At 53.5% G+C, this 21,014-nt stretch overlaps 2 protein-coding genes across 3 annotated transcripts in view; one reads left to right on the top strand and one right to left on the bottom strand.

Moving 5' to 3' along the window:
- The window catches only part of LOC105827508 (fer-1-like protein 4), a 37,755-nt gene extending 24,777 nt beyond the window's left edge, over nucleotides 1-12,978 (bottom strand). The window contains 21 exon segments of the mRNA XM_012665708.1: nucleotides 1,502-1,618; nucleotides 1,692-1,779; nucleotides 3,397-3,497; nucleotides 3,908-4,028; nucleotides 4,122-4,296; nucleotides 4,490-4,598; nucleotides 4,970-5,328; nucleotides 6,018-6,204; nucleotides 6,290-6,473; nucleotides 6,589-6,761; nucleotides 7,008-7,244; nucleotides 7,486-7,617; nucleotides 7,738-7,798; nucleotides 8,304-8,468; nucleotides 8,766-8,807; nucleotides 8,999-9,090; nucleotides 10,214-10,313; nucleotides 10,408-10,496; nucleotides 10,880-10,949; nucleotides 11,225-11,374; nucleotides 12,971-12,978. Coding sequence (XP_012521162.1) covers nucleotides 1,502-1,618; nucleotides 1,692-1,779; nucleotides 3,397-3,497; nucleotides 3,908-4,028; nucleotides 4,122-4,296; nucleotides 4,490-4,598; nucleotides 4,970-5,328; nucleotides 6,018-6,204; nucleotides 6,290-6,473; nucleotides 6,589-6,761; nucleotides 7,008-7,244; nucleotides 7,486-7,617; nucleotides 7,738-7,798; nucleotides 8,304-8,468; nucleotides 8,766-8,807; nucleotides 8,999-9,090; nucleotides 10,214-10,313; nucleotides 10,408-10,496; nucleotides 10,880-10,949; nucleotides 11,225-11,374; nucleotides 12,971-12,978 — 2,760 coding nt within the window.
- Nucleotides 12,979-14,060: 1,082 nt separating this feature from the next.
- SPAG4 (sperm associated antigen 4) lies at nucleotides 14,061-18,724 on the top strand. 2 transcript variants are annotated; one of them, XM_012665800.1, is made up of 12 exons: nucleotides 14,061-14,482; nucleotides 14,999-15,103; nucleotides 15,417-15,483; nucleotides 15,677-15,738; nucleotides 15,991-16,034; nucleotides 16,372-16,397; nucleotides 16,519-16,627; nucleotides 16,832-16,907; nucleotides 17,061-17,176; nucleotides 17,566-17,733; nucleotides 18,287-18,376; nucleotides 18,494-18,679. In XM_012665800.1, the coding sequence occupies exons 1-12, from the start codon at nucleotides 14,173-14,175 to the stop codon at nucleotides 18,650-18,652; spliced, it is 1,332 nt and encodes a 443-aa protein (XP_012521254.1). In that variant the 5' UTR covers nucleotides 14,061-14,172; the 3' UTR covers nucleotides 18,653-18,679. The 2 variants fall into 2 exon arrangements, with proteins under 2 accessions (XP_012521254.1, XP_012521255.1); XM_012665801.1 differs by having other exon boundaries at nucleotides 14,134-14,463; nucleotides 18,494-18,724.
- The last annotated feature ends 2,290 nt before the right edge of the window (nucleotides 18,725-21,014 follow it).

The raw sequence follows: 21,014 nt of genomic DNA, 5'->3' as shown, positions 1-21,014 counted from the left end.
TGCACTAAAATTCAATATATTAATAATAATGTCTCTACCCTGTCTTCCCTTCCAAACTCTGTCTCCCATCTGCCCAGGCCTCCCAATTCTGGGTCTTTGCACGTGTTATTCATTCTTTTTTGCTTTCAAAACTCCAGCTTATCCTTCAAGGTCTGAGACCAAAATGCAACTCCTCACTCTTTGAGAACATACTGGCCCTAGCAGTCTAAACACCTAGCGCTTCAGAGAACTGAGCTTCAGAGTCAGTAGAACTGGCTTTGAATTCTAGCTCTGCTACTTAACCAGCTGCAACATGGTGGACCAGTCACTTTCCCTCTCTAAGCCTCGGTTTTTGCTCTGTCAAATGGGGTAACCTCTTCCCAAGGTTGCTGGAAGGATTACACAAGACAACAATGCAGATGCTTAGCAGGGAAAGCATTCCAAAAATGTGAACTCCCCTCACCCGTCACACATGTCATGCTCAGCGCTTCAGACCAGGGAGGTCATGCCCAAGGAAGCTTACTCTAAACTCTTCATCCAAAGAGATCCTGAATGTTCGCTAGATCGCTGGTAGGCCCTAGAACTATCCTCACCCTTAGCTAATCCTAATAGAGCTTGGTCCTGTACCCAAAGCAACAGGTCCTGTCAGGTAGATAGTTAAGATCTCCAGCTCTTCTTGGGACAAAGGCTCCCTGTTTTGATGCTGTTTTGAGCAATTGTTCCACCTTTGAAGATGGATAAGGGCAGGCAGGCGCTCCATTTTAGTGTTGTCCCACCTTTAATCCTATCCCGAGCAACTGCTACACCTAGGGAAGGAGGGAATGCTTTATCAATCTAGCAATTCCCCAGCTCAGGCAGAATAAGATTTAGAGAGTGACCTAGAGTTAACTAAGGGTAATTAATATGCCATTAGCTTGAATCTGCATTGTGGTTCTCCACCCCCAGGTGGAGGGAGCTTGGAGGGAGCTTTCTTGGAGGGAGCTTGTATATGCAGATGGAATTTTGAGGACACCTGTTGATCATTTGATAACATCCTACACCTCCCAAGAGTCCTCCTCCAGACTGGGCTAATGAAAGGAAACAATCTGAGAAGTCAGAGGGAAGTGAGTGGGTCAGTCAGTGATTGAGTTGGTCTGTCTCTCTCCACTTGTGGAGACAGGACTGTTGTTCTACAGTAAAGAGCTGTTCTTGTGAAACTGCTCCCTGCCTGAGGTTACTTTCTCATATTGGCCTTGCTGGTGATTTTTCCAAGAAAGGAGTCAGAGGACTGGGATAATAGTCTGGACTTGATATTAATACTTTGGTGTCTCTGGTCATTCTTCGGCCAAGAGCACACCAAGAACCAAGGGCAGACTCCCTGCTGACATCTTTGGTGCCCAAACCTGGGATTCTGACAGTCCCAGCCCTGGCATCATTCCAAAGAACAAATGTTATATCACACAGCTGAAAGGCCTCCACAATGGTCAAAAAGCTTAGGGAGAGAGGTACCCAGGTAAGGGAAATGGGATAGGTGAGGAATTACCTCCTGAGCCAGGAAGCGCAGTTTTGCCAGGAGCTTCTTGGCCAATGCCACCTTCTTTTGCACGTTGCCCTGTCTCAGGCCCTGGAGAAGCCGCAGTCCTTGCTTTGCCAACAGGTTCTGGAAGGCCAAGAGGAGACCACGAGTGGAAGGCCCCAGCCAGGTGCCCCTGACTCCCTTCCCAGGCCCGTACCAGGCTGTGCACCAGCAGTTTCCCTCGGCATCGATCCAGGGTGTTGGGCCGAGTCATCGTCCTCCGCTCAGCACCATGGCAAAACTGTCTGCATAGCAGGTGGGAGTCAAAGGAGAGTGCTGACCACTGGGGCCACTTCCCTCAGAGCAGGCGTCCCACCCCAGCCTCCCTCACAGCCTTCTCAGTCTGGTGCTCTGAAGAGGTGCCTCCAACTGCAAAGTTTCTCTTGAATCCATTCCTGCCACTCATCTCCATGGCAACCATCAGTTTCATCAACCTCTATCACCTGGTTTATCATAATACCCTCTCTAGTAATCACCCTGCTTCTTCTCTAACACCATCCCTCCCCCACTGGTCCTTTTTAAGGATAAATGTATATTAGAACATATCTCTTTTCTTTTCAAAACTCTCTGCGTACTTGCAGATGATGATTTGAAAGAAAAAAAAGAGAAAAAAAAAAACCTTCAATGGCTCCTCATCTCACTCAGAGTAGAAGCCAAGATCATTACAATGTGCTAAGAGGCTCCCACACCATCTGCCCAACAGAATCATCCTCCTTTCTACACCCCCTCCAGCCTCATCTACTCTGCTCACATTGCTGTAGTCACACTGGTTCCCTTGCTCTTCCTCAAACACACCAAGCATGCTTCTACCTCAGGGCCTTTGCACATACTGTCCCCTCTGCCTGGAACATCCTTACAGACATGGCTTGCTCCTTCATCTTCATGTCACCTTCACAGTGGCCTACCTCCCATACCCCTTCTAAAACTACAACACCTCTCTCTAACACGTCCTTGCTTTTTTTCTCACTTAACACTTATCCTACTTATAATATTTCTATCTCTCTGTTCACATGATTATCATCTGTTTCTCCACCCATCCCCCACCCCACTCCCCACACCAGAATGTAAGCTTCCAGGATTTTTATGGGCAGGAACGCTTTTCCACTGCTATTCCTGTGCCTAAAACAGTGTCTGGCATAGTAAATGCCATAAATATTTATTGAATAAAGAGACAAATAACTCTTTTGAGAAGACGATCAGAAAAATACTTAAGTACCTAAAGCAGGTTACGGAATTCAGGGAGTGAAAGTCAAAGATGAAACTGACTAGAACATGTTTATGTGGTTACAGCAATGACTTGGCAACTAGGGACCAGTTGATGACGCAGGAGAGAAAGGACAATTGCAGAGCTCAATCCTCCAGTAGGTGAGAGGAGATGAGATCAAGATCACAGCTGTGGCTGTTGGAGCAGGGACACCTCCTCCACTGTAGCAGGAAGGAGGGAGTGCAGATGGATGCAGGGGCCGCAGGGTGGTGGCCTGGGTGGGGAAAGGTGAGGCTCCTGTTCTCTCAAGAAGTAGAAGAGGTCATTAGCTGAAACAAGTGTGGAGGAGAGTAGGAAGGGAGGTTTGAAGAGACAGGACATGGTATGTATTAGCTTCTAAGAGTGTGGGAAAGGGAGATGGAAGGCAGCCCAAGCACCAGAGGATCTGGGGGTGGCCTAACCCCCAATAATCTCCATCAAGCTCCCTTGATAGGAACAGTCATCTCCTTTCCAATATTCCATAAAGTGCTGAGCGAACGCAGCTGCAAGCCAACCTTGGGTCCACACAGTCATCATGAGTCTCCATCACCCCCACCTCCCCCCAACCCCCCGGGAGTTGGCCAGGGACAGGAAGCAACAGGGCTGGCTCTTGGCTCACCTGCTCCCAGCCACCAGCTCTTCCAGCGCCTGCTTGAGCCGTATGCAGGCACCTGAACCCGGCCTGCGTTGTAGTGTCTCAACCTCCTGCAGCCCCTGGTCCTGCGTAGAGGGTAGAGAGTCTTGAACATCCCTGATCCTGACTTCTTGTAGACCACACCTCCACCTGCCCCACTCCCTGCCACATCTCTTGGGTTGCCCTCCTTTGGCTCCATTCGGATGGTGGTTCCATTTTTCTAGTCCCCTACTGGCCCAGCCCCCAGTAGCTCCATCTGTCTCCTTCAGCCAGCCCTTCCTGGGTCCAGTAACTCTGAATCTCTGTCCTTCCACAGCTTCTGGCTTCCTCAGTTGGCCCAAAAGCTGTGCTTTTTTGCCTCCCCCGCCCCTGATCTTGCACCAACAAGGTGCTGGCTTCCTAGTACTGTGCCCATTAGCACTGCTCCAGAGGGCTTTGGTGTCCTCAGTGTCCCTATAGCCCAGCATCTCCTCGCGGGTGCCAGCCTTGCCCTCACCAGCCTCTCGGCCACTTTGCGCACACAGTTGCTGCTGTGCAAGCGCCACGTGTGATCCTCCCAGCGGCTCCACACACGCACGCATGGCTTGCGGTGACGAAGGGGCAAGCACAGGTACGGCCTGGGTGGGGTGGAGAGAAGCAGAGGCTTGAGGGGCGTTCTGGGTCTTTGGGGACCTCCCAACACCCTCCTTCCAGCCACCAGGTGCATTCACCCGCTGCCGTCCATGGGCTCAGGCCGCTGAGCAGGGGTCCCCAGCTCCTCCTCCTCCTCCAGCTCGGCTCCGGTGTCTGACTTCAGCAGAGGCTGCACCTCCACCAACGTGCCCTCAGTTCCCTCCCTGGCCCTGGACCCTCGGCCCAATTGTTCCTCCTGGCGACCTGCTTGACCTACCCCAGGAGCAGCAAGGGTCAGCGGGTCCCAGGCTGAGAGTCAGACCCCTCCCTCAACCGCCTCTGCCTCAATCAAAGTCAGAACCCACCCCTTACTGAAGGTCAACAGCCCTTGCCAGGGGCCTAAGGTCTGAAACAAGAGTGACCACCCTCAAAACATGACCCTCAGGGAGTCCGCTGGGCCACACACCAATGGAAATCTCGAAGCTGATGGGCTGGGAGGCCACAGCAGGGTCAATCATGGTGGCCTCGAAAAGCACACCAAAGAGCAGGAAATCTTCGCAGGGCGCCAGGGCATTCTGGGGAAGGGAGTTAGGCTGGAGTCAGCCCTCACCCTCCCAGGGAGCAGCCGGGACTATGCATGGCCACAGTGCCCACAGAAAGACATTGCAACCAAGGCCTAGAAACGACTGCAGGTATCCTACCTCCCTCTCTGCCCCTTGCAGCCCCAAGGCATTGGCCCTGGGGATTGGTCCTCCCCGGTCCACCCCTAATTGGGCAGCCATCCTTCCCCCAACACGTGTACATACACTTGAGCATACACATACTGTACTCTTCACCCAAGCCCCCAAATTGAGACCCCCTTCATGGTGTTTTAATGTCTGGAAGTGGATTACACCCTCCAGAGCTGAAAGTGGCCCAGCCCCCTTTGCTAAGCCCCAGCCCCCACCTCTGGCAGTGGCAGCAGCTCCTCCACCTCCACCTCCATCGCACTAGGAATCTCAGGCCCAGGAGCACTGTGGCTGGTGTCCACCTGCTGTGGAACCCCAGGTGGGGTCCGACCCCGCCTGGCTTTCTTCTTCTTTCGTGTGAGCCGTGACAACCTGGACCCCTGTTGGGGCTGAGGAGGCTCAGGTTCAGCTCTCCCTTCTAACACCTCCATGGACACAGCCACCAGAAGGCGGCCACGGAACCAAATGCCTTGGCCGAGGCCTTCGTTGAGACTTTGAAGACCATCCCGGAGCCCCCCACTGGGCGGCGAGCCATAGAGAGGCACCCAGGCTGGGCCGAAGGTGGGGTTAAACCCCGCTGTGGGGAACAAGAACAGTGTTTTGGAGGGGAGCAGGAGGCAGGTGGGTTCTAGGTCAGTCTATGAACCACACCCTTACTACCTGCAAGTCTTTGGAAGGTGGGAGCAGGGGAGGGGCTCCGCTGCAGATGCACTGCCGTGGAGCACGACCTGGGGGCACTTCTACACCAGCTCAGCTCCCCAAGGCACAATACTGACCGACAGGGTCGGAGGACCAGGACGGGGGCTCTTGGGGCCGAGCCTGGAGCCCTGGAGGTGGAGCCAGGATTGGGGCGGAGCTATGGGCGGCAAGGGGCTGGGGTAAGTGGACATGGGTGGACCAGCATGTTTCAGTGCGTGCAAATTTGTAGGAAGGGCAGGGCTGGAATGATTACTGGACATGCAGCTGTGGTCAAGATTTTGTCAACAGAGGCCAAGCTGAGGGTGGGGTTCACAGTCTTGGGGCGACAGGTGAGGCTCCAGAGAGAGGGCAGGGCCGGTTTGGAGCAGTTTTTTTGGTTTGGGGTTTTTGTTTGTTTGTTTGTTTTGTGGGGTGGACAAGACTTCCTAAGCAGAGCTGGGTCCTGAGGATGAAGTTTGCTGTCGGGAATGGGACCTACGGCGCAACCAGGGCTCGGAGTGAGCAGAGGCGAGTCGAGGTGGAGTTTGCCACGGGGCCGGACTCAGGTCAGAGGCCAGAAGCGCTCACCGGCGCGGCCGGGGTGGGAGATCTGCCTCAGGTCCAGCACGTGCGTGGCGAGAGCCACATCGACAAGGGGTGCGTCGTCCCTCAGCTGCAGACGAAAGCCGCGCGTCAGCGGCGGGAAGAGCTCCACGAAGCTCAGCTGCTCGTTCCACTCGGGCGCCGCCGCCTCGCCGCACACCGACGTCTCACCCTAAAGCGGCAGCGAAGACACGCGGAGGGGGGTCAGCGCGGGATCCGGGTCTGAGCCGCGGCAGGATGGGACGCGGGGGACTTACCTGCTGCCCCAGGAAAGACACCCGCACGTAGGGCTCCATGAGGACGTGCTGGTCGTGCAGGGCGCGGGCCAGGCTGCCCAGCAGCCCCGGGCGCAGCGCGGGAAGCCCCTCGGCGCGGTACAAGCGCACGCGGAGCCGCGCCCACGGCCTCTCGGCCGGCACCCGGCGCGGCAGGAGCAGGTTCCTAGAGTAGGGCAGCGCTGAGAGGCTGGGAGGCTGGAGTCTCGGCCCCTCCCCTTCTCCGCGCCCCGGAGGCCACGCGGGTCCCAGTCTACCCTCCCCACCTCATCCCAGCTCACTTCTCGATGTCCGAACTGTGCCCTGGGCCCGGGGGTGGCAGTGAAGGGGGCTGGTCCCCACGTGCCCTCACGGACAAGGTGACCTTGACGAAGCCTTTGGTCCCGGCGCGGGTGTCCCGGGGGTCATACAGCGGAGCCCATTTCTGGTAGAAGTGGCCATCTGGGGGGGAGGGGCGGGCCAGGAGTCAAGGGAGACTGGCGGGATGCACGAGGTGGTCCATAAAGCTGCAATTGGAGTGTGGGACAATGCCCGGGTTCCCATCTGGCTCAGCAGCGAGGAGCGGGAGTGCAAAGAGTTCAGCCTTCACGGAGATGGCGGTCTCAGAAGTTAATGTGCAGGGGTCGGTGCAGAGTTCCTACCCAGAGAGTCAATTTCTGGGGTCCTTGTCCATGCAGATGAGTCTCAGGTAAGAGAAGGGTTTGGTACCTGGCTGGTCGAAGACGATACCCAGGTCCATGCGGAAGGTGCCTATCCGAGTGGCCATAAAGGGGAGGGTCTGCGAATGGAAAGCCTAAGAGAGAGGTGGTGTTAGTCCTGAAGCTGTTGTGTCCCCCCTTCGCTGAATGAAACCTCTCACCCCTACCCCCCTCACCGTGATCTCCAACAGCAAGTCTTGGAGCCGAAGCCGGGTCTCATGAAATTCGAACAAGAAGTACTGGGTTGTAGCAGTGGGGAGAGAAGGTTAGATGTGAAGAGCTCGCGCCAGCTTTCGCCAGTCTCTGGCAGAGAGAATGCCCTCCTTCCCCGGCCCCCCACAGCGCCTCACCGCAACCTTTCCCTCCAGCCCCTGCACATCCGTGGGCTCAGTTCCACCCAGGCCACGCCCCTTCGGGGACAGTGCCTATCTGAGTCCCGCCCCTTCTCTCAGGCCTGCCCTCTTCCCTGGTCGTGCCCACCTCGTTGTAGAAGGGGCAATTGGTCCCACGTTGTGTGGCAGTCACTCGGCGCTGCTCCCCAACGTGCACAGCCACATAGGGGTTAATGTTGACTCCCACCAGTTTCTGTGCCTCCAGCACGGTGACGCCTACCTGAGGGGTGCAGAAGGTGGAGAAAAGGAAGCCATACCTGACTGGGTACGGGGAGGAACATGTGTACCCTCAGAACAGTGGGTACTCCCCACATTTTAGGGCCTGGAAAAAGAGCAGTACCTGGAAGTCTTGGGCTCTGGACATCTGGAAGGGATCCCCGCGGGCCAGGCCCCGGGCTCGGCTGTGGAGAAGCTTAAGGTCAGCTGCCACTTGGCCCCCACCCAACTCACACACATACACTTGCATGGTGCTGGGGATGAGATTTCCTATCTCACTGAACTTTTAGATTGAGTCCTTCAAGTCTTGCCTTGTTGCCTCCATCTCAACCCTGCACCCGGAATTTGACCCATTCCTGGAGCCCTGAAACCAGTCATTCACTCAACAAAGATTTATTGAGCACCTACTATGTGCAATCACTGCCTTAGGCACTGGGACACTGCAGTGAACAAAAGGGACGAAACTCTTTGCTCTCATCAAGCTTTCATCACCTGCATGTGTGTGAGCCAGTGTAACTGTGCATGAACATGGCAGTGTCTATGCCTATGGGTGAATGACCCTTGACCCCTTCCCACATACCCTGGGGCCACATGTTTGTGAGGGTAGAAGGGCGTGGGTCTGTATGTGTGAGCGGAGAGACTGACTCACTGGTAGGGTGTGGGAGCAGGTATGCCATGGGTACAAGTTACCTCTTGAGGGGGCTGAACACAACCCCGGAAAGCTCCACATCAGGCTCATCCTCCAGCTCCAGCTCCAGCTCCAGCTCGTTCTCCTCGTCATCCTGCTGGCCTAGGCCTCGAGCTAGCCTGCGGCCCAAAGCCACTGCGCGCCGCTCGAGCTGGGCCTCCCCAGGCCTGATAGGAAAGGCCCTCAACGGACATGTCTGGAACCTATCACCCATCTCTGGGCATCCCTCAACTTCCTGGACCTTAGGACTGACCCCTGACCCTTGGACTGACCCCATTGATCCCAGGACAGACCCCTAATCCTGGGACCCCTCTAATTCCAGAATTGACCTCTAATTCTAGGATTGACCTCTGACCCTGGAATTGATTCATTACTGATCCCAGACCCTGAGGCTGACCTCACATCACTGGCTTCTAACCCCAAGACTGACCCCATTGACCTTAGGTCATCCCTCCCACACTTACTCCAGCTCCTGGAAGCCCACATTGGGGATGATCAGTTCCGAGCTGGGAGGAGGAGAAACAAAAAGAGAGAGAAACAGGCCTGACTACAGAGCTGCAACCCAGGCAGCCCATGTCCAAGGGTCACAGTAATGGTAGATCCAGCCTGGAATTGGGTGCCACTTCTCCCTTTCCAGGGCCTGCCTGGGATGGGGCCACCAGGCCTTGCTTAGGTTGCTGGAGGGGGTAGCGGTTACCTGTCAGAGATGAGTGCCCCAAAGTCCTCCTCTCCCCAGGTTCCAGTAGCGCCCTCTGGCGGCTGGTACTTCAGGTCAAGCTCCACTTGGATCTAAAACCAGATACAGTGTCCCCCAGAGTCCCCTCTAACTGCCCTGGGGCTAAAAGAGGCCCAAGGACAATGCCTTTTATTTCATCCATAAACAGAGACCCTCCTGACCTGCAGCTATGGTACCTTGTGATTCCTCTCTGATGATTAATAATGCTGACTACTCACAACCTGCTAAGAAATTACCATGTGCAAGTTACTTCTTCAGTGGGCCAACTTGACTCCAAAGTTCCCTCGCTGACCGTGGCCTTCATTACTCTGTATGGTCTGGCCCCACCAACCTTTCCAGCTTCATCTCATCCTGGATTCTGCTTCTGCTCTGCACCCCAGCTGTGCTCTACCAGGATACTGGGGTTTTGCATATGCCTTTTCCTCTGCCTGGAACATTCTCCCCTCCTACTTAGTTAACACCTGTCATCCTTCAGGTCTAAGCTCAAGCACTACTTCCTCAGGGAATCTTTTCTGACCCCCAAATAGGTCACTGTTTGTACCTGTTGTACACTCTCCCAGTCTCTACCAGCTCCTTCATAACACCCACCAGTTGCAATTTTACACTTATTTGTGTGAATATCTGTTTAATGTTTGCTTCCCTCTTTAGATAGGGAGCTCCAAGAGGGCAAATACGCTCAGCACAGCAGTTGGCTTATAATAAGAGCTCAACAAATGATGCCAAATTGAATGAAAAATTCAACATTTTGTATGACTCCACATTATGTAAATGAGAAAACAGCTAAATAACTTGTCCAAGGTCTCAGATGGGAAATGGCAGATCTGAGATTTGAGACCAGGTCCACATCTACTGGGCTGTATGACCCTCCATGAAGTAACAGGAAAATCCATCCAGGTTCATCTTTGTCTCCCATAAGAATTGAGCCTGCTGTAGGGTCAGGGAGCAGCACAGAATTCCTTATTTGCCCCATGGCCACAACCCTGGGCCTCAGAGCTGAATCTGGTTCTTGGCCCATGTGGGACTCAGGAAAGGCCTTCAGGGGACCCCTGATCCTTGACTCCAGCCCCCCTGGCTGGGGGGCCTTGGTACCACTCCCGTCTGGGTCTTGGGTTTTCCCCTCTGAGAAATGGGACTTTCAGGCCTGGTGCTGGCAGACTGGGGGCTGGTGGGGCTCACCCGGGACACTCGAAGATTCTCATCCACCAGGGCTTCCCGTAGCACCAAATGCCCAGCATTCTGTAGCTGCTGCAGGGAGATCACCAGGGTCCCCAGAGGCCTGGGTGAGTGGCATAGAGCAAGAGTGACCCAGGAGAATGGCACCAAGCCACACCCAGCCTCACCTACATCCTGGTCCCTCCAGGCCTACTCACCTGGGGCTGAACACACGGCTACAGTTGACCACCTGCACAGACAGACACTCCCCAGCCAGTGGAGCCCCATAGTGAGGCCAACGGAACAGCTAGGGATAGGAGGAACCTTGTGACACCCAATGCTGGGCTGGTCCTCACCCCCAACCCAGAGCCTATTCCCATCCCTGAAACAGGAGCTGACCCTCCAAACTTGTAGCTAACTCCAGAACTGATCTCCCAAACTGGAAACTGATTCCCGCAACATGGGATTGACTCCAAATTAGGGCTAATCTGGGGCTGACTACCCATCAAGAACTAATCCTCTCAGTCTTAGGACTGACTTGTTCTAAACTGGGTCTGACCTCTCAAGCCCAAGATTGACCCCTCACCTCCCAAGACTACACCTCCCAAAACCCAGGAATGAGCCCCCTAACTCCAGGATGGACTTGATAGTAAACAGACCAGCTTCTCCCCATCCAAAAACCAACTGTACTGACCTCGTCAATATCTGCTTCTTGACCACAGCGAATTTTTCTTGTTTTCTGGGTAAAGCCTGCTCAGAACTGAAACTAGTCATTTATTAGCCTCTCCCCACCAAAAAGTCATTTTCCTCCCCCACCCTTGGCCCAGTGTCCAGTCCCTCCTGGATTCACCCTTAAGGAACGGCAGAAGATGGGGAGGAAAGGAGGCAGAGGGTTGGAGATATCAGGCTGAGGGAAAAAGGAGACAGGCTGTAAAGATGGCGAGGGCTTGGGCTCAGGGTCTAGGGAATGGAGGATCCAGAGCCCTCCAGTTCCAAAAATCCTTAGAGCACCCCTGCAAGCCTCACCCCGGAAGCTGAGCTTCACTTGTCGGTCGTGGGTGCCCGGTAGCCCTGTTAGTCGCCGCACACACACAGTCAGAGCCATGGTCCCAGTGCCACTGGCACTCCCTTTGCCTGCCTGCCCTCCTGCCCACCTGCCCGCCCACCTGAATCGCCTCTGACTCACTGGACTAATCCAGCAGGTTCAGCAATCCCTGCCCTTTAGTCAAACACACAGGCAGCAAGCCTAGGGGTCATGGGTGGGGAGGGAGACGGGACTGAGAGTTGAGGGTAAGGTCCCTGTAGTTAGTTCAATCCTCCCTGCCTGCACCAGCTAGCTACAAGCTGGCAGGACTGCTTCAGCCTCCATCCTGCATCCTTGTGGAGTGGGAACTATGATAGGGTGGGGATGGAGGCAAGGGAAGAGGACAGGACCCCAGTCTGGTCCCTGCCAGCCTATGAGGCCTCAAGGGCATGGGCCTTATGTTCCTTCTTGTTCATCTTTCTATCCTCTATGCCCAGTTCAGGGTGTGGCACATGGTAGACCCTCAAAACACTGTCTGAATAAATGGATGGATTAATAACTGAATCCTCTATCCCTCAGCATTAATGCTATACGTATTCAACATACTTATTGAATTAATGAGTGATTTAATGTGTGTCCCTAGCTTGCACATGGTAGGTGCTCAAGCCAGAAGCCAGAGGTCCTTAACTTGGGGTCCTAGGACCCCAGTGGGACCACAGAATGGTTCCATGGAGTCTACAAACCTTTGAAATTTTCTGTAAATATCAAGCACCTATGCATTCTTCTGGACAAAGACCTCCTAGCTTAATAGGGCTTAATAACCCTTAAACAGATGTGCAGTACTTTTGCTGACTGAAGTAATGAATGCATCCTGAAGTCTGGACCCATAATAGGTAATAGTAACTATGCATTGACTGCATTTCACAGCCATCCACTTAGTTATTCTATTAATAACACCTCCTATGTGCAGGACTTGTGCTGTGTCACCTTGTAGGGGGTGCAGCCAGAGAATGGTGAATCAGATGTGTTCTGTCTTCCAGTGGCTTCACAGACTCCAATACTTAGCACAGCTTAAAAAGACTGCAATTCCCATAAAAGCAGGAAAGTGTCAGGGTCAAGGAGGTCAGAAGAGGGAGGTCAGAGGGGCTTCCCTGAAGGAGTTTTTAAAATGGGCTGAGAGGACAAAATTTGGGAGCAGAGACAAACATCCAGGCAGTGGGGAGGAATGCAGTGTGTTCTGGGACATGTGATTTGTTTGGTTTGGCCTGAATACAAGGAATGTATATTGGGCAGCAGCAGCAGCAGCAGATAAGATTAGACAGAGGAGCTGGGTCTTGCTATGTGGCCTTGAGTCAGACATGGTCCCTCCTTGTGTTTCAGCTTTTCCATCTCTGTTCTGGGATGGAAAGCCCGGTTCTGCCTATTTCTCCGTTGTTACGTATTCAAATGAGTTTGGGGGTCCATAAAACACCAGACAAGAAGAATGGGCTGTTCTGTTTCTAAGAAAGGTCCAGGTTAGACCTGAAGACCCTCAGATATTGAGGGAGGGCTTTACCTCCCCCTTTTAATAGATGAGGACACCGGGACACAAAGGAGTTCACAGTCAAACAGGAAATAGGCCAGGGGTAGGGGGTAGTGTGGGATGTACAGACAAGAATCCTTAGTTTTCAGTGTCCCAGCCTTCCTTTCCCTTCCTCCTCCTGGGGTCTGTGGTGTCTAATCAGCAAGATATTGATGTCACCCCTCTGGAGCCTGACATGGGCATCTCCCCTCTAGGCTAGAACACAGCTTAACAGGTTGTTCCTGTGCCTCAACCCCTCTAAGAACTGCCACTTCCACTTCCTAACATTCTAAGGAAGGTGGGATGGTGTGGGAAGAGTACTAGGCTGGAGGGAAGGATTTTGGAATTCTAATCTGCTATGCACTGTGTCGTCTCAGGGAAGTCCTTTCCCCTCTCTAGATCTGTTTGCTTAGCTGTGTAACTTACACAGGATGCACTGCATTGCTTTTTGAAGTGTGGTCCTTAATCAGGATCACAGCAGTGGTTGTTAAAAATGTGCATCCCTGGGCCCACACCAGAAATGCTGCAGTAGGATCTCGAGGTGTGCCTGGTATTCTGGTGCATAGCAGGAGTTTGGGAACCCCTGGTCCTCTGGCTGTGACCATTTGTGATTCCTCAGTCCATTCTCCAGGGCTCAGGTGTATGGTCTGAGTGTGGGTATAATCATTGGTGGGTGCTGAATTCACACCCCAAAGACCCCTGAGGAACATGGGGCTGAGGGAGAGACACCCAGATCCTGAGGGCAGAGTTCTCTGGCCTGATGACTGGGAGGGGAGGAAAGGGCTGCAGGATTTGCAGAGCAAAAGGGACTAAATGTTTATCTAGAAGTGCAAGGGGGTGATGGCTTGCTTCTTAACACTTATTCAGTCACAAATATCTGAGCACCTACTACACGCTAGGCCTATCTAGGTGCTGGAGGATACAGCAGTGAACAAACAAAAATCCCCTGCCCTCATTAAGGTTACATTCTAGTGGGCATGACAGGCAATAACGAAATAAATAAGTGAAATATACACCATGTATGAGAAAAAGCAGGGACGGGGGATAGAAATCGTTTTACCCTGAGTGCAATTTTAGATGGGCTGTTCTGGGAGGTGTTGTGATGTCACTGCTGTCTTCACACGTCAGAAAGAGTGAGAGAGGCTGCCATGGCTCCCAGCGACGTCACCGCTAGCTCTGTGACGCGCGGCCAGGACGTTCCGCGGAGACCGTAGTCTCCTCTGTGACGTCAGCAGCCGGGCCCAGACACAGGCCAGAGGGTTGGGTCTGGCCGCGGGGCCTGCCAGCTGCACGGTGGGTCCGTGGGGTCCCTGCGGCGCGCAGCTGCTGAGGGAGGGCCCAGGGCCTTGACGACTGCGGCGGCGACTTTGGCGTCCGCGAGGGCGGCCCCCGGTCAGGATGCGGCGGAACCCCCGCACCGGCTCGGCTGCGTCCCCGCGCAAGCACACGCCCAACTTCTACAGCGACAACAGCAACAGCTCAGTGAGCGTCACCTCAGAGGACAGCAACGGCCACCGGTCAGCTGGGCCGGGGCCTGGGGAGGCCGAGGGCAGAAGAGCCCGGGGCTCGAGCTGCGGTGAGCCCGCCTTGAGCGTGGGAGTGCCCGGAGGAACCACATGGGCAGGAAGCTCTCGGCAGAAGCCGGCGCCTCGGAGCTACAACGGGCAGACCGCCTGTGGCGCGGCAACCGTGAGGGGCGGGGCCTCGGGTGCGGGCGGGGTCGAACTTGGGTGAGCCGATGGAGGGGGCGGGGACTAGGGGGCGGGGCGTGGGGCGGGCCTAAAATTAAGTCTGAGCACCTCCTATGGGGAGGGGCCTGTAGGGTAAAGGGGAGGTGCTAAATAAGATCCCTTAAGGGGCGGGGCCTCTGCGTGATGGGCGGTCGTGGGAAGGGGCGGGCGAAATCTTGTGATTGGGCACCACCGAGGAGGCGCGGCCTCAGTGTTAGTGTGAGTGGCTTCTGGGACAACCGGGCCGCGCCAAGAGCTAAGGCTGGGGGCGGGGTATCCGTTTGCGGGGTGGGACCAATTCTTGACTGAACCTCCGTGAGGGGCGGGACTCAGAATGCGCAGACTGACCTGGGAGGGTGGTGCAGGAGAAGCAAAGCCTGTGAGAGGCTGCCCAGCTTTCTGGCATCTGGGCGGGGGAACCTGCGGCCGGGTCCCGGGGGGAAAAGTGGGCTTGCGGTGCGCAAGGCCCCAATGGAGCCCTTGGGCTCCCACAGAACCGGCTGAGTCTCCTGTAGTCTCTGAGGAGCAGCTCGACCTTCTCTCGACCCTGGATCTCAGGCAGGAGATGCCTACCCCGCGGGTGTCCAAGAGCTTTCTGAGTACGAGCCAGGCCAGTCCTGATCCCCTCTGACCCTCCAGCTCCCCTCCCTAAACTCCAGTTCTCATTCTGAGACCTGGTTCTCCGTTCTGAGCCCCCTGCCCATGTCTGACTATCCAGCCCCTTCTCTGAGCCTCAACTCATTCTCCTAGCGCCCATCTAATTCTCCTAGCCCACCCCTCACCCCTCTCTTCATGAGCCCCGGGCCCATCCCTGGTCCCCTTCCTGAACCCCTTCTGAACCTGGAACACTATGCTGAGTCCCCGCGTCCTCATCTTCTCTGCCCCTCTCTGAGCCCCCTTTCCTGTCCTCAGGCCTACTCTTCCAGGTGCTGAGCGTGTTGTTATCCCTGGTAGGAGACGTGCTGGTCAGTGTGTACAGGTCAGAGGGGGGGACGAGGCACCCCAGGGGCTGCTCTTTGGAGGGGGTGGGGAGCAGTGCCAGGACCTGGCTGATGCTTGAGCCGATTCGGATCTGGTTGAGTTGTGTTCGCAAGAGGTGGGTCTAGAACCCCAGGGTGGGGGTTGGGGGGTTGACTAGGGTCTGGGGCCTCAGCCTCCCTCCGGTTCCTCAGGGAAGTCTGTTCCATCCGCTTCCTGCTCACGGCTGTGTCGCTGCTGAGCCTCTTTCTGGCAGGTGAGGGCTGGTGAATTCCCTGGGGCCCCAGCCCTGGCTGCTTTGGAGCCAAACCCAGCACATTTTCTTCAGCCCACTCTGCCCCTTCAGAAGCTCCTCGCATTCCCCTTCAGAGCCCGCTAGCGCCCCTTCAGACTTTCCCCCCTCCCCAGACTCAACCCTGTCAAGAATCTTCTCAGTGTCCCCTTATGCCAGGGAACCCCCTTCTCTTCCTTTCCCTTCTCCTGAGAAACCCCCCCTTTCTTTCTCCAGCACTCTGGTTGGGGCTCCTGTATCTGGTCCCTCCCTTGGAGAATGTGAGTTGGGGAGACTGTGTCTTTGGGTGGGTGGTTGGCAGGTTGTGAACCTGGAGATTGTGGGGAGTCTCCTGGATTGCTGGGAGGGGGCAGTGCCAGAGGCTATAATCCTGGAGAAGGGCTGGAGGGCTGGATATACAGATTTCTGAGGGACTGTGCCCAGAGGTGCTTGAGAGTCTCTGAGAGGCTATGATCCTGGAAGGTTAAGGAAGAGTTAGGGAATGGGGCATAGTCCGCAAAAAGTAGGCACTTTGAGCCTGGCTGTTCCAGGCTGAAGAGGGAGAAAGGGGCGGGGAACTGAGCAGCCCGGAATTTTGTCCCTCCCTTCCTCCAACAGGAACCTAAGGAGATGCTGAGTTTAAGGTGAAAGAGGGCACCTAGGGTGGGAAATTGGAGGGCTCGAAGGTGGGAGCATGGGGGACCTTAAGCAAGGTGTCTAAAGGGACAGGGAGCCAACTGCACTGTGCCAACCTCCCACCTCCAGTGAGTACCACGAGCGCGTGCGCTCCCAGGGGCAGCAGCTGCAGCAGCTACAGGCCGAGCTGGATAAACTGTACAAGGAGGTGTCCAGCGTCCGCGCAGCCAACAGCGAGGTGAGCCCCGGCCCACCTTGGAAACCCCTGGAGGATCCCCGCTCCCTGGGTCCTGAGGCTTAAGCTCCGCCCCAAAGCTCTGCGTGATTTTTCCCGGGGCCCACAAAGTCGCCCCCAGAGCACCTAGTTCCCAGGGAACCCCGCCCACCTGTATGACCAGCCCGCAAGTCCTGCTCCTCCAGGCTCCACACCCCCTCTTTTCAGAGAGTGGCTACGCTCGTGTTCCAGAGGCTGAATGAGGACTTTGTGCGGAAACCCGACTATGCGCTGAGCTCTGTGGGTAAGACCCAGAGATAACTGAGGGACAGAGAAATTGACACAGACAGACCTATGCACCTGGCCGGCGAAAGAAGACAGAGCCTCAGACAGACCGTCCCCCAGCTGTCGGTAAGGCCTGGGAGCCCCTGAGGGTTACCACTCCTCCTTGCTCCAGGAGCCTCCATTGACCTAGAGAAGACATCCCACGACTACGAAGACACGAACACTGCCTACTTCTGGAATCGCTTCAGCTTCTGGAACTATGCACGGCCGCCCACAGTTATTCTGGAGGTGAGCTGGAAACAGAATCCCGAGATGGGACCAGGGGCGGGAGGCTCGCGAAAGGACCCAGAACAACTCCCCGGAGACTGGACCTGGCTGAGCTGAGGGCGTGGCGCTAGGTGGGGCCTGGCTGGGCAGAGGATGGGCCTCGCTGGAGGCGGGGCCTGGCTTGGCTTGGCGAGCCTTTGGGCGAGTCCAGGGATGAACAGGCAGTGCTGAGCACTGGGCCCCTTGGCGGGATCTGGCTGGCCAGGGACCGGGGCTGGAGGCACAGCTGCGGGCCCGACCGAAGTTGGGGTCGCGCTGAGGGCGGAGCCTACCTGATCCGACACCCACGCTGGGGAGGCGCAGCAGTCGCTGTGTCCTCTGGTTCTGATGGTCTATCCGCCCGTCTGCAGCCAGACGTGTTCCCTGGGAATTGCTGGGCTTTTGAGGGCGACCAGGGCCAGGTGGTGATCCGGCTGCCAGGTCGTGTGCAGCTGAGCGACATCACTCTGCAGCATCCGCCGCCCAGCGTGGCGCACACCGGGGGAGCCAACAGCGCCCCCCGCGACTTCGCAGTCTTTGTGAGTGGAGCCGAGGTCAGGAGGTGGGGGATTTTACCTAGAAAGCCCCAAGCAGTCGTTAAAACTGCTTTCAGTTTTGAGTCTTAGTTTGCTCATCTATAAAATGGAGATACTACTATTTGCCTCTTAGGGCTGCTGTAGGTTATACTCGTAACCATGTCCAAATAGGAGTTATGGCCTGTTGAGCGCCCACTCTGTGACAAGCAGTTTCTATGCATCATCTCATTGCATCCACATAACAACCTATGAAGTACTATTATTATCTCTCTTTACAGATGAGGAAAGTAATGTTCAGAAAGGGGACATTATTTGCCCAAGGTAACACAGCCAACAATTGGCTGAACTAAAATTTAAAACCCAGTTTCTCAGAGCCCACATTCCACACTACAGTATCCTACCATCAAAAAATATATGACATTCTTGTTCTGTCAATTTAAATAAAGAAAAAAATACATGACAGCATCCATACAGCTATTGAACACATAGAAGATCCTCAGCAAACTCTTCTCCTCTCCACCTGTGCCTCACTGTTCATTCATCCTTCACTCATCAGGGCCTCCAGGTTGATGACGAGACTGAAGTTTTCTTGGGGAAGTTCACCTTCGATGTGGAGATATCTGAGATTCAGACTTTCCACCTGCAGGTGTGTCTGCCTCTGGGGGTGAAGTGCTAAGGGAATGGAGCAGTGAGGGATGGAGGATTGGGGAGGAGGGCAGCCCTCGGGAGAGTACGTCTTGGTGTGATGCATTTGTCTCCCCAGAATGACCCCCCAGCTGCCTTTCCCAAGGTGAAGATCCAGATTCTAAGCAACTGGGGCCATCCCCGTTTCACGTGCTTGTATCGAGTCCGTGCCCATGGTGTGCGTACCTCAGAGGGAGCAGGGGACAATGCCACAGGGGCCACTGGGGGGCCTCACTAAACATGCTGATTGTTGGAGTAGAATTGAGCTCTGCTGAAGGAAGCTGGATCAGTGCTTTGGAGTGCTCTGTTGGGAGAGCTCTACCTTTGTCATATGAATATACTGGGGTTTACCTCCCAATGCACCCTCTTTTCTTGGAGAAGTCTAGATCAACATAGTAGCAGCAGCTCATGTTCATGGAGTGCTTACCATGTACAAGAAGCAGTGCTGTGGATGTTATACACATTACCTAACTTAATCCTCACAACCAGAGAGGGAAACTGCTCAGGTCAGGAAACTTGGTCAAGGTCACACACCTAGTGATGAGCAGCACTAGAGCAGTACTCAGGCCCACCTTCCTCCAGAGGAAGAGCTGCAGAGCTGCCAGGTAGCCTGAAGCCACATTTCTGCTCCTCAATTTCCACCCCCAGTGTCTGGGAAAGTCCTCAGCTCCTAGGTGGGGGTGCAGGTGGAGGGGAAATCACCCTTTCTCCGGGCACTCAAAAACTAAGGAGACTCGAGAACCTTTAGGAAGTTTCTGAGTGCAGGCCTGGTAGCCCCTACTCAGGTTGTCCTGAGACTTGAGTGCCCAGCTGTGTGCTAGGCACAGTGTAGGTGATCCAGTGTTCACTAGTCCTTGCCCTAAAGGAGCCTGACAGGGGAAAGATGTCCCAGGCTACAGGACAATTCATTTACAGATCCAAGAATTCTTTAAGGGTGAAAAGTGGCATTGGAGGGGAAAAAAGATGGAGAAAACAGGCATCAAAGGATAGCATTCTACTCAGGGGTAGAAAGGGGTACCAGTATGGGCAAAGAAACACATACCAAGTTAGGATCCTTCCCAGTGTGTTCCTGTTTTGGAAGAATAATCAGATTATTAACAGTGGTTACACCTCTAGAAAGTGGAACTGGGAATTTCTAACACACACACACACACACACACACACACATGTGGGGCTGGGAACACATGCATCTGTTTAACATTGGGGGATATTATTTTTGTAATTTGAAGATGAAAAAGATTCTGAGTGCTCTTAAAACCTAAATTTAGAAATATGAACTAATACAGCTTTTCTAGAGGGCAGTTTCCCAACGGGAACCAAAAGCCTTAAAACTTCTTTATACTCTTTAGCCAGGTATGCTGGCTCATGCCTGTAGTCCCAGCAACTCAGGAGGCTGAGGTAGGAGGATCCCTTGAGCCCAGGAGTTCGAGGCTGCAGTAAGCTATGATGGTGCCACTGCATTCCAACCTGGGCAAAAGAGCAAGACCCTGTCTCTAAAAAAACCAAAAACTCCACAACTTTTTATACTCTTTTATCACAGCAATTCCATTTCTAAGAATGTGTCTAAAGAAAAGGTAGATGTATTCAAAGGCAATACCTATAAGGATATTTATCACAGTGTTGTTTATAAAGAAAACTAGAAACTTAGTATCCAAGTAGATAAATTATGCTACAAAATATTCAGCCAACAGAAATGGCAATAAGTGGCAGAATGTTTAATGTCATAGAAAGTAATTAATGACATATGGATAACTTTTTAAAAAGCAAATTGGCACAAATAAAAATTTTAAATTTCCATATTAAAAGAGTTCTGTATGCCAAAGGATACTTACTATAAATAAGACAACAGCCTGGGAAGAAATATTTTCAACATGTATGAGATGAAGGGTTAATAACTTTAACAGAATAAAGACCATAACACACATACACACAGCCTATGAATAGGCTATTGAGAAGAAATACAGTTCACAAACATGAAATGATACCTAGCATTCATATTTAAATAAATCTAGTGCTTGCTTCGGCAGCACATATACTAAAATTGGAATGATACAGAGAAGATTAAAAGAAATTAAAATATATAAAAAAATAAATAAATCTAAACTAAAAATTAGATTTTTTTTTCTATTTTTGCCTGTCAGATTAACAAAAGGGGTAAGTTTGACCATAACTTCTGTATGGAGGACAATTTGTAATATCTATTAAAATTTTAAATATACCCTTTGATCTAGCTTTTCCACTTTTAGAACAAATTCTTCACAAATACTCCTGTAAGTGTACAAAGATAAACATATAAGGATGTTCATTACTGCATTGCTTGTAAGAGAATAAAACTGGGATTCAAATCTCCATAAATAAGGGATTAGCTAAATAAACTATGGTGCACTCGCGTACGAGAATAATTTGTAGGCATTAAAAATAATGAAGCAGGCCGGGCGCAGTGGCTCACACCTGTAATCCTAGCACTCTCGGAGGCCGAACTGGGAGGATCACTTTTGGTCAGCAGTTTGAGACCAGCCTGAGCAAGAGTGAGACGCCATCTCTACTAAAAATAGAAAAATTAGCTGGGTGTGCTGGCGCATGTCTGTAGTCTCAGATAC

The sequence above is a fragment of the Propithecus coquereli genome, unplaced genomic scaffold, assembly GCF_000956105.1.
Source record: "Propithecus coquereli isolate 6110/MARCELLA unplaced genomic scaffold, Pcoq_1.0 Scaffold122, whole genome shotgun sequence".
In the NCBI taxonomy this organism is placed as follows: domain Eukaryota; kingdom Metazoa; phylum Chordata; class Mammalia; order Primates; family Indriidae; genus Propithecus; species Propithecus coquereli.
The sequence above is the reverse complement of the archived record's forward strand: the minus strand, read 5'-3'. Positions and strand labels throughout refer to the sequence as shown.

Bases quoted from the DNA above. Each gene is read 5' to 3' on its own strand.
- SPAG4 (XM_012665800.1), top strand. From the start codon at position 14,173: ATGCGGCGGAACCCCCGCACCGGCTCGGCTGCGTCCCCGCGCAAGCAC. The intron at 14,483-14,998 runs GTGCGGGCGGGG...GGGCTCCCACAG, and splicing joins CGTGAGGGGCGGGGCCTCGG to AACCGGCTGAGTCTCCTGTA. The intron at 16,628-16,831 runs GTGAGCCCCGGC...CCCTCTTTTCAG, and splicing joins TCCGCGCAGCCAACAGCGAG to AGAGTGGCTACGCTCGTGTT.